Below are 18,558 nucleotides of genomic sequence, written 5' to 3' on the forward strand. Positions count from 1 at the left end.
AAACCAATTGTCAGAGCTGCTTGTGTGTAATGGTAGATCTCAATGGGTCATGAAAGGCTGCTCAGCTCTGCACCTCTTGTGATGTGGGAGAAACAGGGTGCCCTCTGGGAATGCGCTGGACATGCTAATTGTTGGCATTGCATGATTCAGCTGTGCCTCGTCTGCCACAAGAGGAAGACACTTGGCTGAACAGCCACCCTGGTCTCCCCCACTAGTGATGATGCCATTAAATGGTGTGCAGCCTTTTAGTGGAGGTCAACTGTTAACCCTTTGTAAGTCAATGTCCCAGGCATTGAGTTGACATTCCCAGTAAGGCTGGAACGTCACATAGATAACACTGATGTTCCTTCCTGTGCAAGGTGTGACGGTGGCGTCTATCATCACATGCCCCAATGGAGGGCATGATGGGTGCATCAGCGAGGTCACCCATAAGGATGCAAACACTGGTCACATGCAGCCACTTGACTGCCCTCTAACATGATGTGGATGGCACCTAACATGATGCCAGGTTTCTTTGAGGGGGTTTGGGGGCTTGGGTTTGCAGCTGTGTGGTGCCACTGAGACTATTGTAAACTATTGTAAATACCTAGACCAACACCCACAGGACCCCTCCCCAACGGTATTCCCCGACACACCAACACCCCCCGAAGGATTGCACCCTCCCCAACATGGGCCTAACCTGACTCCACCCCCAAACTCTTAAATAGTGGGAGGGTTTCTCCCATCCCACCACCAGGAGAATCAGTTGGGACCACACTGGAAACTGGCGGGAACAGCAGGTAAGTGATTTAAATCTGATTTTCACCTTATTTTCATGTGATTAGCAGGCCCAGGACTGAAGTCTCCGGGCCCGATAGCATCTCCCACTCCGCCAGTTTCACTCCGGCGGGGTTCAGATTCGCCCTTCACTTTCGGGGAAGTAGCGGGAGACCCCGCTGGAGTGAAGGGGGGGGGGCAATTGGGGCGCCCCTAGGAGGGCGGGCGGCGTGGGGTGATGCCCCTTGGGCATGGGCACCCTGGCAGTGCCAGCCTGTGCACCCTCCCACTGCCCAAGGGGCAAAGTGCCGAGAGAGCTGGCGGCGGCGGGGGAGGGGGAGGTCGGGGCTGGCCAGTGATCGAGATGGCGAGCGATCGGGAGGATGACAGATGGGGCCACTGCGCATGCGCAGAGGCCCGGAATTGTCAGCTTCTGTTTGAATAGGCCCCCACCCCTTGAGCTTTTAATGATATTCATGATTGTGACCTTTGCAGTGCACAGAGTGTGGAAGATTCGAGTGTGAAGTTGCACTGAAAAGACAATCGTGCTTTACACCAGTTTCCCTGCAATTTTAGCACTTGGAACTTTTTTGGGAGAATCACTCCCAGTGTCTTTTTGATGCAGGGCCCAAGTAGCGCAATTCTCAAGACCAGCTAAGTGTGCATTAAATTCTTCTAACTCCTGCAGGCCATTTCCTTCAGACGCTAGTCGGAAGTTATGGCCCATCAATTCGTTGATGCACAGGCAAGAGGAAGTCAAGGCTTCAACAAGCATGCTAAATCAGTGCCTGAATTGCTGAAAGGTCAAACTGCATTTGCTGGAGCCATTATTGAAAACTTGGAAGCCAGCAAAATTTGTTGGTGAAGCTGAGACTTCAAGGCCATTGAGACTGAAACAGATAAGAAAATGGGAAGAAACGAGTCGATATTCGACCTACACCTGAGGTAGAAAGGCAGAAGAGGTCATCATCAGCACTAGCAACATCATTAATCAGCGACAGAACAAGTACAACTCCTACAACACCAGGAACAACAAGACATCACCTATGCGGTGTGCTAACTCATCAAAGAGTAATGAATGCCAAATCTGCAAGATGAGGGCACAACATCTTGCAACCCAAGCAATACTGAGAATAACATTTTGAAAAAACAAAATAAGCTAAAACAGACTCTAAAGGGGTTCAGTTTAATTATAAAAGTCAATCTTTAGACTTCTTTAGTTAGATGATATCAAAACGTTGATGATTTGAACATTTAAATTAGCGTACAGACATTATTTTAAAGAAGGAAGGATGTTATATTGTTATATTATTCATCCAGAGCTAAGAACTGATTGCTAGGTGAATGCACATCTGGGGTGCCACATTTACTATTGCACTGCAAGGCAGGTGCTGAGCAACAATGTACAAGTCCATGGAGCCTGACTTTATGTCTTTGGATAAAGGGCAGGATTTCATAGGTGATGGGGTCTACCTTCCTGCCATTGAAAAAGTGGCTGTGAAGCCCTCTCATGCTCTAATGGAGAGTGGGGGGTGGGGGAGGGAGGCAGAGGAGGCATCCAGGGCAGGGGTTTCAGGGGTCTTTGATTAGAAAAAGGGGCCCATGAGGAACATCTCCTTATTCCCTTCAGATGCCAAAGCAGACTTACCTGCTGGACTTCCTAACCGTCATCAGCCTCCTCCCACCAGGTGAAAAATTGTAGCTGAGTGTGGAGTGCCCCTTAAGGGCCATTATTTGGCCATTTAAAGACCTCAATTGATACAAAGATGTGCGGGTTAGGTTGATTGGCCAGGTTAAAAATTGCCCCTTAGAATTCTGAGATGCGTAGGTTAGAGGGATTAGCGGGTAAATATGTGGGGGTAGGGGCTGGGTGGGATTGTGGTCGGTGCAGACTCGATGGGCCGAATGGCCTGCTTCTGCACTGTAGGGTTTCTATGTTTCTAAGGGAGAATGGGTTATCCAAGGCCTTGTCCACGGCCGGTTTTTAGGCAGATATGCTGCAAGGTGAAGCGCCCACAGAATTTTATGGGCCCCTTACCTGCAAACCTGCCTACAGGGGACCTTAGAATTCTGCCCAATGTCTCTGAGGGGGCAGCACGTTGATGAGGAAGAGGTAGGAGCCGAGGACAGAATCATGAGGGAATTCCCCCCCAGAGATAACTTTTGGAGGTAGGCAATGAGAAACCATTATTGGAGATGCTCTAGTAATGATTAGATAGGTAAGAGGGGAAACAAGCAACTTGTGCTGAATGCAATTGAAATTGTAGACAAATAATTAATGTTTCAATTACCAAAGTAAGGAGTTTTTAAAACATTATATAAACATATATAGTTCTACATGTTTTATTATAGATTCCTTCTCTTGTGTTAGGTCTTTTCCTCTCTCATTTTGTTTCTGAATATATAACAATGAACATTTACTTAGCCATAAGCACAACAGGATAATACAATACCTTTGCATGTGACTCCATCGCCAAAATAGCCAAAAGGACACCGACCACATTTGAAACTTCCACTGAGAGTTGATTCACAAGGTACCCCAGAGAAACATGGTGAGTCTGCACATGTAACTATCTTTGGTTGAGGTGTCAGTTCATCCTCTATTAAAAGGCTTTCTGTAGTTACAGTCACACTGGAAGGCTGTGATTTTAATACTGGCCTTCTTTGATTCAATGATGGACCAAAGATTTTTGGAACACCTCCTTCTCCTTTCATGTGGTCTCTCTTATCACTTGTTGCTTCTTCCTTGCTGCTTCCTCTTGCCCCTTTACTGTTTTCTAAGAATGTAGTAACTGGAAATTTTCTAGGTAAAAGTTGCCTGAATGGGATGGAAGGAAGCCAGATTGTAGATCTATTGTCAGCGGTTTGATTTACTGCAGTCCAATGATGTACATGTGGCTTCTTGACAGTTGTCAACACAGTAGGTTCAATAGTTGTAGAAGTGACTCTGAACTTTGATCTGATAACACCAGATTTCTGAAGATCTGTAGAATATCATAATTTTTGTTTGTTATTATATCAAACTGTTTCAGTAAAGTCATCCACCATTTAAAAACAAACAAGGGTCCAACAATCCAGAGGTTGCGACCTTCACAGTTACACAAAGCTGTACCCATTTGTGCATCCAATGCTGACTTCATTGGAGTTTGTGGGGCAGCAGGAAGGCATCTCCTTTGCATAGGCCAAAGGACAACTGAGACTGGGAAAACCTGGTTGCATGGGTGTAGAATGATGAGGATGGGGAGAGGGTGCAGGGGGAGGTGAGTCAGGGAGGAGGGGGAAGTTTGCAGCTGCAGGTTGGTGATGGGCTTGATACACAGCAGACCTTATTCATCTCCAATGCAGCCAGGCTAGGCTTTGTTTTAACAAAAAGACGCACCTATCCTTAAGCCAACTGGTTGCTCCTGGCCTGGACCTTTCAAAAGAGCCCATCTATGCTCATTTAAGAACATAAGGAATAGGAACAGGAGAAAACCATATGGCCCATTGAGTCTGTTCTGCCATTCTATATGGTCATGGCTGATCCTGGGCTTCAACGTCACTTATCCACCTGTTTCCCAAATCTCATCTTTCCCTGAGACACCAAAAATCTACTTCAGCCTCCTGTTTTCAGGCTAAGTGCCCACACCAGAGGGAAAATGAGTGTTTCCCGTTGGCGCTGGCAGCATCAGTCAGGTGGGATTCACCCACCTGAAATGAGGCCATCTCGGGGAACCCACCAACCAGCCCGGCTGTTCAGAGGTCGGGACGTCATTTTTAAACGGCTCCCTGATCTTTGCGCTCAAAGACAGTCCCTGACTTCCCCCAGAAAATGAAATGCTGACTCCCCCTCCCCCCCCCCCCCACCCCCTGCTGACCAGGGGAGCACCACAAACCCCTCAGCTAAGAGGGGCATCCTCCCCCCCACTCCCCATCAAATAATCCTTCCCCCCGCCCCCTCCCCACATGTCCGGTAGGAATCCTGATTTTAGCCCCGATGCCCAATTCAGTGAGTGATCAGGATTCCTATCATTGGCTAATGGTGAATCATGACCCCCCCTGTTATCTCCACAGCTCTGGCCAAATATAGCAAGAATTCTTGTACTCCAATCCCCTTACAACATGCCATTTGCTTTCGTAACTATATATTGTATCAGTGTGCTAACTTTTTGTGTTCCTTATAAGAGTACACTCATGTCTCTCTGAACACCAACATTTATATGTTTCACACCTTTTAAAAATATTTTGCTTTTCTATTTTAATGACCAAAGTGAATAACCTCCCATTACCCATCTGCCACCTTGTTACCTACTCACTTAACTTGTCTATCTCTTTGAAGTCTCATTATGTTCTTCTTACAATTTGCATTTCCATCTAGATTTGTATTGTCAGCAAACTTAGATGTATTTCCCTCATCTTTTTGTCTAATAGTTCCGAGTCCAGCACTGATCCTTGTGACATTCCACTAGTCATAGCCTTCCAATTTGAAAGTGCCTCATTTATCTGTACTCTTTTCTTCCTGTCCATTAACCAATCCTCTATCCACAGTAATGTATCACTCCAAGTCCATGAGCCCTTATATTGTGTATTAACCTTCTGTATGGTCTTGTCTATCTAGATGGTAGTGGTCATGGGTTTGAAAAGTGCTGCTTAAGAAACACGGCTGCCACTGTTCATCAGTGGTGGAGGAATTGAATGTTTGTAGAAGGGGTAGCTACCAAACAGGCTGTTTTTGGATGTGGTCATGTTCCTTGAGTGTTGATGGAGCTGCACTCATCCAGGAAAGTGGAGAGTATCCCATTTCACTCCTGACTTGTGCCTTGTAGTGTCAGGAGGTAAGTTACTCACCACAGGATTCCTAGCCTCTGACCTGCTCTAGCAACCACAGTATTTATATGGCTAGTCCAGTTCAGTTTCAGGTCAATGGTAACTCCAAGGATGCTGATAGCGGAGGTTTGGGGGATTCATTGATTATAATGCCATTGAATGTCAAGGGACGAGATCCTGGCAATGTTTCCAGCAGATCCCTGGAGGTGAAGAAATTCTTTGGTAGCCACAAGCAATGTGTGTCCACCTGCTCCTTTTGGAAGGAATTCTTGTTCCAAAAGACTGCAGGTATCAGCAACAACTTGCCACAAAAGCCTCATTGTCTTGAGACACCTTTGCTCTTGTCATATTGAGGAAGCTGATCTTTGTCTATAGACCTTGGGGTGGGAGTACTGCCTCCTTCAAGTTGGAGTTCTGTCCTCTCTGTCCTGTGGAATAGCATGAGGCTGCTGAGGAGGCAGCTATTATTGCTGCTCATAGTGTGATTACTTTTGCTGATCCTTATCAAGGATCCAGATTACTTTTGCACAAGTTGCCCCTACACTGCAGTGAAGGCTGACAGCAGTAAAGTTAAAGATGAGTATACTCCAAGGCACGCAGTTGGTGATTTCAAGTTCTCAGAATTAATCCTCCAAGCACAAGCATTTCACAATCTTAGCAATTTTAATTTTAAAAGTCTTCCCAGTGTACTTCACTCATATGTACTCATCACAGTTACCTTGTTGAAATGTTACAAGCTCAGGGAACCCATACACTGGCTGTTAAAGCCAGTATTCAAGGCTAAAGTCAAAGTTAATTACCTGTTTTAATAGTTCAATAACTTTCTCGACAGCTACACAGGGGTTCCCCATTCAGCTGCAAACCCACTGGGGACAAGGTCGGAAGTAGACGGGATCATCTTGTGTTCCAAATTCAATGCCACTTTTTGGGGATTTAACTGCATATTTGGAGTTAAGCCCATCTCGCTCTGGTCCTTAAAAGTTGACTAATTACTTCATAAGAGCCAGAGGAACTCTTTTGCCAGGTATGAGATATATTTAGACACATTGAAAGGAATAAAAATGCTTGACTGTCTTTGTGGCCAAAGGTGATGGACGGAATGAAAGATAAGTGCAATAAAATAATAAATATATTACAAAATTAAATTTCTATTCGTGAGTGCTGAAAATGATGATCCGTAAACTACCCATATAAAGTTGCCATTATTTAAAATTACAGTTTATTTTTAAACACAAGTACACTGGTGAAACCTTTTCTAAATATACCAGTGTGTATATCTATGATGAATATAAAAACATTTACTGTTAAGTTGAAGTCACTTGATAAAGAGTTTGTTATTGTATGAAGCTGCCCTCCGCTGGCCAACAAAAAACAAGCACTTGGCAATATCTGCAGCAACAGCCAAACCCATCATGATAAAGTAATCCATTTAAAAACTCATTGGTCAGAACGTTACAGCCATTCACGCTGGCGGGATTTTCTCATCCCGTGGCAGTGAACGGAGATTTGGCTGGGTGCTAAATTCTCTGACCTTGCTGCAGCGGGGTCGTGAATTTCACCAAACTGCTCCACAGGTTATCTGTGGAGTTAGCCTATAGTAAGTCTGTGAGGTGCATACTCTAAGCATACATGATATAAGCCTGGAAATGACAGTGAACAATGTTATTGTCAAAGTACTTATTTGGGACCATATTAAATTCCACTACTTTAACTGAGGCATTAACTCAATCATTTTATGTGGGTTAACACTTGTTTAAATGTTTAAGGAATGTTGGTCATATTGTAGATGAGATTGAATAGTACTGTGGTGATATAAGTACACTGCACAGAGTTATACAATCATACATGTTTCAGTACAACTATCAACTTATCAGTTGCAGGCTACAATGAAAGTATCAGTATATACTGTGAGATGTTATTCACCACACTTTTTTTGCTAATAAGTTTGTTATTTAGTTCTAGGCCCATTTCCACTTGGCAGTGGAGTGAGGCTCACAGCCAATAGCAAAAATAGTTCTCAAAGTGAAAGGCCAGTGGTCTTCTTTTCTCCCCTACTACTTGCTTTTAATGTCCAAATAACATCGTAAATCATTCATATCAAGAATTACAGATAACCTTAGCCTTATCCTAAAGACAGATATATTCTTCCTAACCCCTTTCCACAGGTGACACTATGTTGACTGTCTCAGTTACATCCTATCATGACTCAACAACCAAGTGCTTCTGAGGGAATGCCCATTATTGACATAAATGATGTGCTGCATTACACCCTCCATTTAATGTTGACAGCAGCACCATTAAATCACATCAATTTCCTAGCTGAGTGCGTTATGCTTCATTTGCACATAAGATTTTTCACATGGTTGGGAATAAGCAACCTTCCCAACTCGAAGCAGACAAGTACTCATCTGTAGCTTAAGAAACAGCTATGCTGCACTATTACAAATGTGATTCATTTGGCTGCCTGAATTAGAGAATCATATAGCATAGAAGGAGTCTATGCTGGCTCTTTGAAAGAGCTGCCAGTGCTACCAAGATATAAATGGAACAAAATCTCATGTTAGAATGGTCAAGTAATATAAATAACACATTTAACACAATTTTATCACGAGTTGTGTAATTTCTAAGCCTCAGCCATAGAAACTCCATAAAAGCAAAATAATACAAATGTTGGAAACATATAAACTATTTGGTTTCATTGGTCTCGATTTTGAGATTCCAATGAGACTGCCGCTCTGCATCAGCGATCGGTGGGGGAGGGAGAACCGCTGCCGTTCTGCAACAGTGCTGGGGTTGGTGGGGGGGGGGGATAGGTAGGTGGCAATCGGTCTAAGTTACGGGCGACACGGTAGCACAGTGGTTAGCACTGCTGCTTCACAGCTCCAGGAACCTGGGTTCGATTCCCGGCTTGGGTCACTGTCTGTGTGGAGTTTGCACATTCTCCTCGTGTCTGCGTGGGTTTCCTCCGGGTGCTCCAATTTCCTCCCACAGTCCAAAGATGTGCGGGATAGGTTGATTGGCCAGGTTAAAATTGCCCTTAGTATCCTGAGTGGGTAAATATGTAGGGATATGGGGGTAGGGCCTGGGTGGGATTGTGGTCGGTGCAGACTCGATGGGCCGAATGGCCTCTTTCTGTACTGAGGATTTCTATGAAGTGGGGGTGGGGGAGTGGTGATTACTTGCGGTAGTGGGAGGGGGGGACTGATCAGCCACGTAGGCTTGCTATAGCTTGGGGGGCGCAATGACAGGTCTCTGTGCTCACAGAGCACAGCAATATGCACATGCATAATGGCGCCCTCTGCTGCTATCAGCCAGCTTTTAGGCGATTTAGGCTCCACCTACTCCTCCGGCTAGCGGAAACCAAGTTTGGCTTGATTTTATTGATGATGTCAGATTCAATTTTTAAGTCGCCCACAAAACAGCACAAATCTCTCCCATTTTCCTGCTCATTCAGAACTTAGGATTTTTTGGTAAGATTGTCCCCTGAGTGTTTGTTGTCATTACTCTATTTTTAATGAGTGTAACGCTGGAAAGTAGACGTTCACATCAATTCAGTGAGTTCAAGTTAATTTCCATCTGTGATACTTTCAATAGTGTCCCCCATGGAGGAATGGGAAATAACTTCCGCATTTACACATGTGCAAGTACATGCTGAAATTCAAAAAATGCTATCAGTGATACCCCGCTGCTTCACACATTGAGCTGTTGGAATTCTTGAAATTAATTGAAAATCTCTGAAATTAGATGGACTACTACTTTTACACTCTCATTCTCACTGGAAAAGACTTGGTAAAAGCTACACCTTGTTGAATGAAGTGTAACTGGGCTTTTAACAGCATGGTAAATCACAATTACTGCTAAACAACATCTCTGGCCCTGAGAATTGGTTTTACACTTATGCAATGACAATTTCATTGATTTTTAAAATCATTTTTTTTGGTTTAAGTTTGTTTAAGATACTCCATTTTCTACCATAATCCCATGCGCATGTCTGAAACTTTATTTTGCTTGAAGTAAAATTATGAAAAATGAATGTTATAGCCTCCTTGTTACTTCCTGGTTTGCTGGGGGTGAGGGTAGGGGGAGGAATAGTTTTTTTTCTGGTGCTTGAAGAGTCAGTTCGATCTTAATCAGACTATTTTGGACTACTAATAACTGCATCAATTTAAAGAGCATTTCTTGTAATCTGAATGAATTTAAGTGTACATTTCTTATGAACACAGAGTTACTTCATAGCTGACAGACACATTTATCAAGAAATTTATTAATTCAATGAAACTTTGTAGGTATTATACATGTTGTGCTGTTGGATTGTGAGAATCCTGCCTAGCTCTACACCCCAATAGTATATTTCATTTATCTATTATAAAGAAACAACTTGCATTTTTATAGCATCTGTCGCATCCTTAGGATATGCCTAGCACTTTGCAGGCAATGAAGTATATTTGAAATGTGGCCAGTTGTGTAATGTAGGAAAACATTATATGTTAAGGTGCCAGGATTTGAACAAAGCAAAGGATTTAAAAATCCATCACTGTTCAGGCATATCCATGTCACAACTTTGGCAGGAATAGCTGCATTATTGCCTAGGACCTGGCACATATGGTTCCAGCCTCATGTCAAAGTTTGTTGGAAGTGGAATCTTTGTGTGTATGTCTATATAAATATCAGATGTGGCCATTGCTGCAAGGTGGTTTGGGGACTTGAGCATTAATGGCCTTGACAAACTCTCTGATCCAGGGGTAAACCACCTGGGAATGCATGACACTGGGGAGCAGGAAAATAATTTTCCCAGCGCAGAGCAGTTACACCTCTTCATATCTATCCTGTCCCTCAAACCCATCTCTGCCAGACTTTCTAGTTTTGCTACTGATGCAGGCCCTTACAATCACAGGCAAATTTAAGGACTTACCCCGACTACATCAATGGGACCAATTTCTTTAAAAATGATGCACTTTTAAAAATATTCTTACAAAGGTATGTGGTCCAATAGAAGCTTTCCTTGAAACTTCACATACATTCCCAAGTGTTTTCCTTTTCAGGAGTGTCCTGGAGGGGGAATTTCTCATCAGAAGTTCAAACATCTCGAGCAATTCACATAGAGTCAATGCCTCAGAACCTCTGTGGGGCACTGACACACATCTTGGGTCACACATTTGGTCTCCAACAATCTGGAGGCAAAAAGATCTGGACCAATATTTTAAATTACTATAATTGTTTCAGACTGTAAAACCTGCTCCAAATTTAATAACAACCATCCCGAAGAGAATGTGATAGCACAAGACAACACTTTAATGCTTCCAGTGCATGCTCTGAATGCCTCTGGAGGAACCCAATCCAATATGGCAAAATAAGCAGTCTTACTAATGATGCCCAGTCCCTACCTGTGAGTAGCCTGATCAAAGGGCACTACTGAGCAGGTAGCTCAAGTCAGAAAATTTCTCAACTTAGCAGACTGCCTCAGTTTGAAGGGTGCTTTTCAACCCAGGGAGGCAGGATCGAGTTGGGCCCAGCTACTCCAGAGTAGATCCTAGGTAGCCATGGGGCAGGCTGGTTAGAACACTGAGCTTGATTCTCTGGGACATTGTCCCAGTTTTTTTTTAGAAGCTGTTAGGCCCTCTATTCCTCACCCCTCCCCCTTATCCCCACCCATCGCCATGACACGTCCTTGCCAACTCATGCCCCCATCCACTGCCATGTCCCCTCATACACCCATACCATTTTCATGTAAAGGTATACCTCCACCCACCCCCATGCCTTCATAGCTAACCACCCAGTATCCAACATGGGCAGACTTCAGGAGCCATGCTGAGATGAAAAAATAAACTTCTAACAATCTAATACAGTTTTCACTTCGACAGACTTAACGTGAAAATATCTCCCATTCATGAAACCTACCCAAAGCTTTTAAATCTCCTCAAAGGGTTAATCTAAAACAACCATCTATTCGGACCAACATTAAAGACAGTTAAATCTTTTAATAGATTATATAAATGGTTAATCAAACTATGAACTCAAAACTCCCTGGTGAAATAATTGTAGCTTTTGAAACTCAGCCAAACATTCATCATGACATAACAATAGCCATTGAGAAATTTTGACAAAGAACTCCACTGAAATTGCATGAACAGATTTTTTTCTAACCTACAATAGATGGCCTGCCAATCAAAGCAGTCCAGCAGGTAGCAGTTTTCTAACTCCTCTCCCACCCTCAGGGTTAAGGAGCTGGCGATTGAAAATAAACTTCAGATCATGACACTTAGACAGACCTCATCTGCCCTTCTGAGGCAAGATTTGTTCCATCAATTTGTGACGCCGACATTGTGGGTTAACGCCCTTAGACCAGCCAAAATGGGGTCTGTTTGAACTCAGCACTCAGTCCTAAAGTTCCAAGCATCAGCTGAGTTTTGGATTACCAATTATGTGAATGCTCCCTACCCCACCTCCGCCGCAAAAATTGGAAATATCCGAAATGCAGACGAGACTTCTGCATCAGGCCCCTGCTGCCAGTTTTAAAGGTCTGAGGAATCTTCCTGACTCTGGTAAAATCCAGTCTCAGATCATTGAAAATCAGTTTTAAATAAAAAGTGCTGACCCACCAGGCAGTTTAATATATGCACATTCTTCAGTTTATTAGTAACTTATACACATTTTAATATGAAGATCTTCCAAAATGTGTCTATTGTTTCCGTGTGCCTAAGAAAATGAATGCAATTCAAAGAAGCTTCCTGAACAAGCACAGTTGGCAGAAACTCACAATTCTTAACAGGGGAGATGACTACTTTGCGTGAGGGGCCTGATTTGGGTGAGTGAATCTTAAAAGACCACAAAATCATAAGCATAAATGCTTTTGACACAGCTCACTTTTAAAATTCCCTAATTTTTTGCACTCTTTCAGCCAATTCCACATGGATTGTGCTGATATGACTAGTAGAAATTCAACTCCATCACTTTTACTATTCTCTGAGTAAAATAAATATTTATCATAATTTTGAACAATATCCAAAATTATTTCAAAAGGATATCAGAAGGGCTGTAAAATGAGTTGTAGAATCATAACTCTATTATTGCTGATGACCAATTTCACACTCAAACATATTGACGGGTTATGTAGGCTTTGCTTCATCAATTAAAGTGCTTTGCTTCTGTGATTCCCAAGTTTGTACTGCTAAAAGTCCAAAATAAATCCTACTTCTCTGCCATATTGAATCCTAACCACATTAAATTCCTGAGCCAAGTAGTGCAATTATATTCCCATTAGAGAATGAAACTGTTTTTCTAACAAAGTATGACCCAAACTGTGGTTTCATTATAACAATCTGAATCAGCATGCTTCTTATTTCTGAGCTCTCCTCTGCTATTTCTATGTTTGACAAGCATACGGTCCTAGTCATGAGGGTAAAATCCTATTCGTAATCCTTGCAGTGTTTATGGTTTCTGTTCACTTATATTAAACCTGGGTAGCCGGGGATTTGGATCGTGCCAATGAAGTCTACGTCACAAGAATGAATAAATATACAATTAATCCATCTTTCCATATCCTGTAGTAGTCTTACTTCCCAATTTATCAATTAAAGAAGAGGCGCCACAGTAGCACAGTGGTTAGCACTGCTGCTTCACAACTCCAGGGGCCTGGGTTCGAATCCCGGCTCGGGTCGCTGTCTGTGTGGAGTTTGCACATTCTCCCCGTGTCTGCGTGGGTTTCCTCCGGGTGCTCTGGTTTCCTCCGACAGTCCAAAGATGTGCGGGCTCGGTTGATTGGCCATTCTAAATTGCCCCTTAGTGTCCCGGGATGCATAGATTAGAGGGGTTAGTGGGTAAATATGTAGGGACATGTGGATAGGGCCTGAGTGGGATTGTGGTTGGTGCAGACTCGATGGGCCGAATGGCCTCTTTCTGCACTGTAAGATTCTATGATTCTATATATTAATTATGACAATATCTGAGACAGGAATTTCATCTTTCTCCACTTTACATGTAGAATCTCAGGCCCCATTTCAAGAATATTCCAACCTACTGTGACAAGGCCTGCCATGGTGTTTGAGGCAGACTTGTCAAAATTTTCCACAGATATTGCAAATTAAGATGTGAAACATGTAAAAGTCCTTTTAAAGAAACAATTTAAAATCACATTCCAGCAAAAATTCTTCACACAACAGGTTGTGAGAATATGAAATGCTTCTACACTGCACAACAGGGCCATACTACTAAAGCAAGATAGGTATTTAAAATGGTGATAAGTACTACCTTGGGAAGTAAGACGACTACAGGACATGGAAAGATGGATTAATTGTATATTTATTCATTCTTGTGACGTAGAATTCATTGGCACGATCCAAATGCCCGGCTACCCAGGTTTAATATAATTGAATGGCAAACTGGAGCAGCTAGAACTAATACAACTATCATGGGATTGTCACCACATATAGGTGAGGATAACAGGTTTCCTTTGCTAAAAATCATTGGTGAACTAGTTGGATTTTGTACGAGAATCCAATAGCTTCATTATCATTTTTAATAAAATCCAACAATTTTTTATTTCCATAATTTTTGAACCAAAGTCAAACTCTCAAACTGCCGTGGTCGAGTTTGAACTCACTTAATTATTGGCGTACACCTTTTATGTTACCAATCTAGTGACAAAGCTCTTAGGCTACCATACCCATGAGTTTACAAAGATAGCTACCATAGCCAATAAAATAGTGTAGAGTTAATGGGCTAAATGGTGGAATCCTGTTCCTAGATTTCTATTTTTTAATGTTTAAATGAATCATTTGGAGGGATTTGGGGCAAAATTCAACTATTTGATTTGGAAGGGCACTGGGCAGAACTTTCCATTCTGGGACGAAGTCCTATGGTGCTGATGGGGACACAGAGTATTTCCTGCCATGGAGACTGGTGGAAATTCATGCCGTCAACTGACCCTGGCCTCATTAAATGCACATTGGTGGGTTTTGCATCGATTTGCATTGTGGGGTGGGCTGGATAGCTCATGCCCTGCCATTATATCCATGCACCATTTTAAAAACATGTCCAGACATAACTGACCTACCATTGAAGGTAGAAGATGGACTTCCAGGAACACTTTGAAGAAAGAAAGTGGACCTCCTGAAGAAAGAAGATGGACCTCCAGGAACACGCTGGAGCTGGAAGATGGACCTCCTCAAAGACACTGAAGCTGGAAGGTCCACCTGATAGATGCTCCACCCATCCATCGCTGCATGTTCCAGCTGGAATTCCTTGGGCAGCTCAAGAATGGTCCATCTGCTTCTGTGTGCCACATCAATCCCAACATATACCTGAACCATTTTGCTGGACTGCAGCTCATATGCACGTTGGGCTCTGGTCAGGTTCCCACCATACAAAGGAAGCCTCCAGCACCAGCTGATGGAAATGAAGCAAGGCTGCAATGGAAAATCTGCTGCAGTGCCTCAAAAAGGATCAGCATGGCTAACTTGTTTTTCGTTTTTGCGGAAGTAACGTGACAAGTAGGGTTGATGAGGGTAGTTTGTTGGACATAGTCTACATGGGTGTAGCAAGACCTTTGAAAAGTTCCACAGGACAGACTGGTCAAAAAATTAAAAGCTCATGGAATCCAAGCATTAGTGGCAAGTTGGATCCAAAATTGGTTCAGTGACAGGTAGCAATGGGTAATTATTAACAGGGTTTTTGTAACTGTAAGGCCATTTTCATGAGAATCAATAGGGCTCAGTAATAGTTACCTTGCTGTTTGTTTTATATATCTTTAATCTTAAATGTAGGGGTTTTGTCAATGATATGAAAATTGGCCATGCGGTTGATAATGAGGAAGAAAGCTGCAAACTACAGAAAGATGTCAAGAACTGGTCAAGTGGGCAGATAAATGGCAAATGGAATTCAATCTGGAGAAGTGAAAGACAATACATTTGGGGAGAACAGACAAAGTAATGGTAGGATTCTGAAAGTGTAGAGGAAGTGTAGAGGATTTTGGAGTGTATATCCACAGATCCCTGAATGTAGCAGGGTACTGTGGCCAAGAAAACACACAGGGCAATTTCCTTTATTGGCTAACAAATAAATACAAATAGATTATTCTATAACTGTATAAAACATTAGATAGGCCACAAGTTGAATATAGTCCTGGTCCCACATTATAGGAAGGCTGTGATTGCACTAGGGCGGAAACAGAAGACATTACAAGGATGCTGTCAAGAATGTGGAATTTTAACCATGAGGAAAGATTGAATAGGCTTGGGTTGTTCTCACTGAAACAGAGGAAGCCGATTTAATTGAGATATATAAAATCAAGAGTCCTAGATAGAGTGGATAGAAAGGATCCATTTCCCTGAGCAGTGAGGTCAATAACCAGGTGCACAGATTTAAAATAATTGCTAGCGGCACGGCGGCACAGTGGATAGCACTGTTGCCTCACAGCACCAGCGACCTGGGTTCAATTCCTGGCTTGGGTAACTGTCTGTAGAATCTGCACGTTCTCCAGGTGCTCCAGTTTCCTCCCACAGTCCAAAGACGTGCAGGTTGGGTGAATCGGCCATGCTAAATTCTCTCTCAGTGTACCTGAACAGGTGCCGGAGTGTGGCGACTAGGGGATTTTCAGTTACTTCATTGCAGTATTAATGTAAGCCTACTCATGACTAATAAATAAACTTGATTAGAGGGGAGTTGAGAAATATTTATTTTAGCAAAAGGATGGTGCAAGTCTGGAACTCAGCCTGAAAAGCTGGTCAAGGAAGAAATTGTCACTGAATTTTAAAAAAACACTTAGATTATGTGTATGAGGTGCTATAACCTACAGAGCTACAAACCAAGAACTGGAAAGTGGAATTAAGCCTGATAACTCTTGCAGCCGGGGTGAACACAACAGACTGAATGGCCTCCTTCTTGTTATAAATTTCCTATTAAAAAATGACAGAAGAACCTTGAATTTTTGAACTATTTGAAGAAAAGGTTTGAATCTCCTTGGGGTGAGGGAATGGTGTTTGGCAGAAGGACTGCAGAAAATGCAAAGAAATAGTCTTAATCATGTTTCTCCTGTTATTCTAGGAACTCTGTTGACATTATGGCAAATGATCAGAAAGGTAACCACTCTGGAGGCAAGTCAGGCTGAGGAGAGGGAGAGATGGGCAGTAACATTTGGAAGAGTGGACTTGTTACATCTATCCCAGGGTCTGGCACTCTTTTCCTGGAAATTTCTGGTGAAGGCACTGACAAAGGTAGCAATCAGAGAGGTTGGTTGGGATTCCAGGCCCCAGTGTATGGCGGATTGGTCAATAGGCAGTTTGCTGATCTTTCTGCTGGAGAGCGAAAGACAGATTCCTGGTGGCAGTGCCAGTGGTTGAGATGCGGCATCAATCCTCCCTGCACTCTTTCCTTTCATCTTTGGTCCATACAGAAGAAGAAAATTCAGCCTCAGACCACAAAACATTCTTTTTAACAACGTGTGCTTTCTAAAAATAAGTTCACATAGCCAATTTTCATCTCAGGATTTTAACTGTGCAAAGTGTAAACTGCACCTGTGAGGATGGCTCCACACCATTTACCCAGATGGAATGTATCATGAGCTGAACAATTTCACCATACAATGTTGTGCAATTTGGGTGACTGACACACAAAGTGCCAAGTAACAAGTGTGCAAGATACCCCTGATGTAAATCTACTTTTTAGCAATGTTTTATGCTTTTGAATGAAACTGAAACATTCAATTTCGTTGTATATTTTTCAAAATAAATTAACATTTTCGGAATTTTGGCAATAAAATATTGTTTGGTTTGGTACATATCTTTAGTTCTTTATCATAATCAGCATTATAAAATTACAGGAAACCATTAGTAGTATACAGTAATTGGCAGAACCCTTAGGAGTATTGATAGGCAACGGGATCTGGGTGTACAAGTACACAGGTCACTGAAAGTGGCAATGCAGGTGGAGAAAGTAGTCAAGAAGGCATACGGCATGCTTGCCTTCATCGGCCGGGGTATTGAGTTTAAAAATTGGCAAGTCATGTTGACGCTTTATAGAACCTTAGTGAGGCTGCACTTGGAATATGGTGTTCAATTCTGGTCGCCACACTACCAGAAGGATGTGGAGGCTGTGGAGAAGGTACAGAAAAGATTTACCAGGATGTTGCCTGGTATGGAGGGCATTCGCTATGAGGAGAGGTTGGAAAAACTTGGTTTGTTCTCACTGGAGCGACTGAGGTTGAGGAGAGACCTGATAGAAGTCTACAAGATTATGAGAGGCATGGACAGAGTGGATAGTCAGAAGCTTTTTCCCAGGGTGGAAGAGTCAATTACTAGGGGGCATAGGTTTAAGGTGTGAGGGGCAAGTTTTAAAAGAGATGCACAAGGCAGATTTTTTACACAGAGAGTGGTGGGTGCCTGGAACACGTTCCAGGGGAGGTAGTGGAAGCGGATACGGTAGTGACTTTTAAGGGGCGTCTTGACAAGTACATGAATGAGATGGGAATAGAGGAATATGGTCCCCGGAAGCGTAGGGGAGTTAAGTCAGGCAGCATGGTCGGTGCAGGCTTGGAGGGCCGAAGAGCCTGTTCTTGTGCTGTAATTTTCTTTGTTATACGTGGGACAGATAACTTAATACAGCCTCACTCACAGCAACTATTCTCGCTAGTAAATAATCTTACCAGACAAATTAATTCTGGTGCATGTGCGGCCATTGCCACTGAATCCTGGTGGGCAGCGGCCACATGTATAGCCAACCTCTGGTGGCCTGCGGTCATAACATTGTACTCCGGCAAAACATGGCTTGTTGGAACAGCTACTACTGAAGCTAGGAACATGAACTGAAGAGAAAAAGCAGAACATTGCAATTAGCAACAACAAAAAGACAGCTTGGGGACAAATATTTAAAATTTAATAAATGATGCGTGCACGTAGCTGGACTGAATACAATATATGGAGAAAACATGAGCCTGTGAGCAATTAACTATTCCACTACCTGAAGATAAACTGAAGCTTTTTTAAAATTTAAAACTAAGCAGTG

At 42.8% G+C, this 18,558-nt stretch overlaps 1 protein-coding gene across 1 annotated transcript in view; it reads right to left on the bottom strand.

The window, feature by feature from the left end:
- The window catches only part of vwde (von Willebrand factor D and EGF domains), a 252,680-nt gene that overhangs the window by 42,839 nt on the left and 191,283 nt on the right, over positions 1–18,558 (bottom strand). The window contains exons 26-27 of the mRNA XM_078238337.1: positions 18,200–18,358; positions 3,210–3,740 (exon numbers count right to left, since the gene is read on the bottom strand). Of these exons, the coding sequence (XP_078094463.1) occupies positions 3,210–3,740; positions 18,200–18,358 (690 nt within the window). The remainder of the gene's footprint in view (positions 1–3,209; positions 3,741–18,199; positions 18,359–18,558) is intronic.

This window comes from Mustelus asterias, chromosome 2 (assembly GCF_964213995.1).
Source record: "Mustelus asterias chromosome 2, sMusAst1.hap1.1, whole genome shotgun sequence".
NCBI lineage: Eukaryota > Metazoa > Chordata > Chondrichthyes > Carcharhiniformes > Triakidae > Mustelus > Mustelus asterias.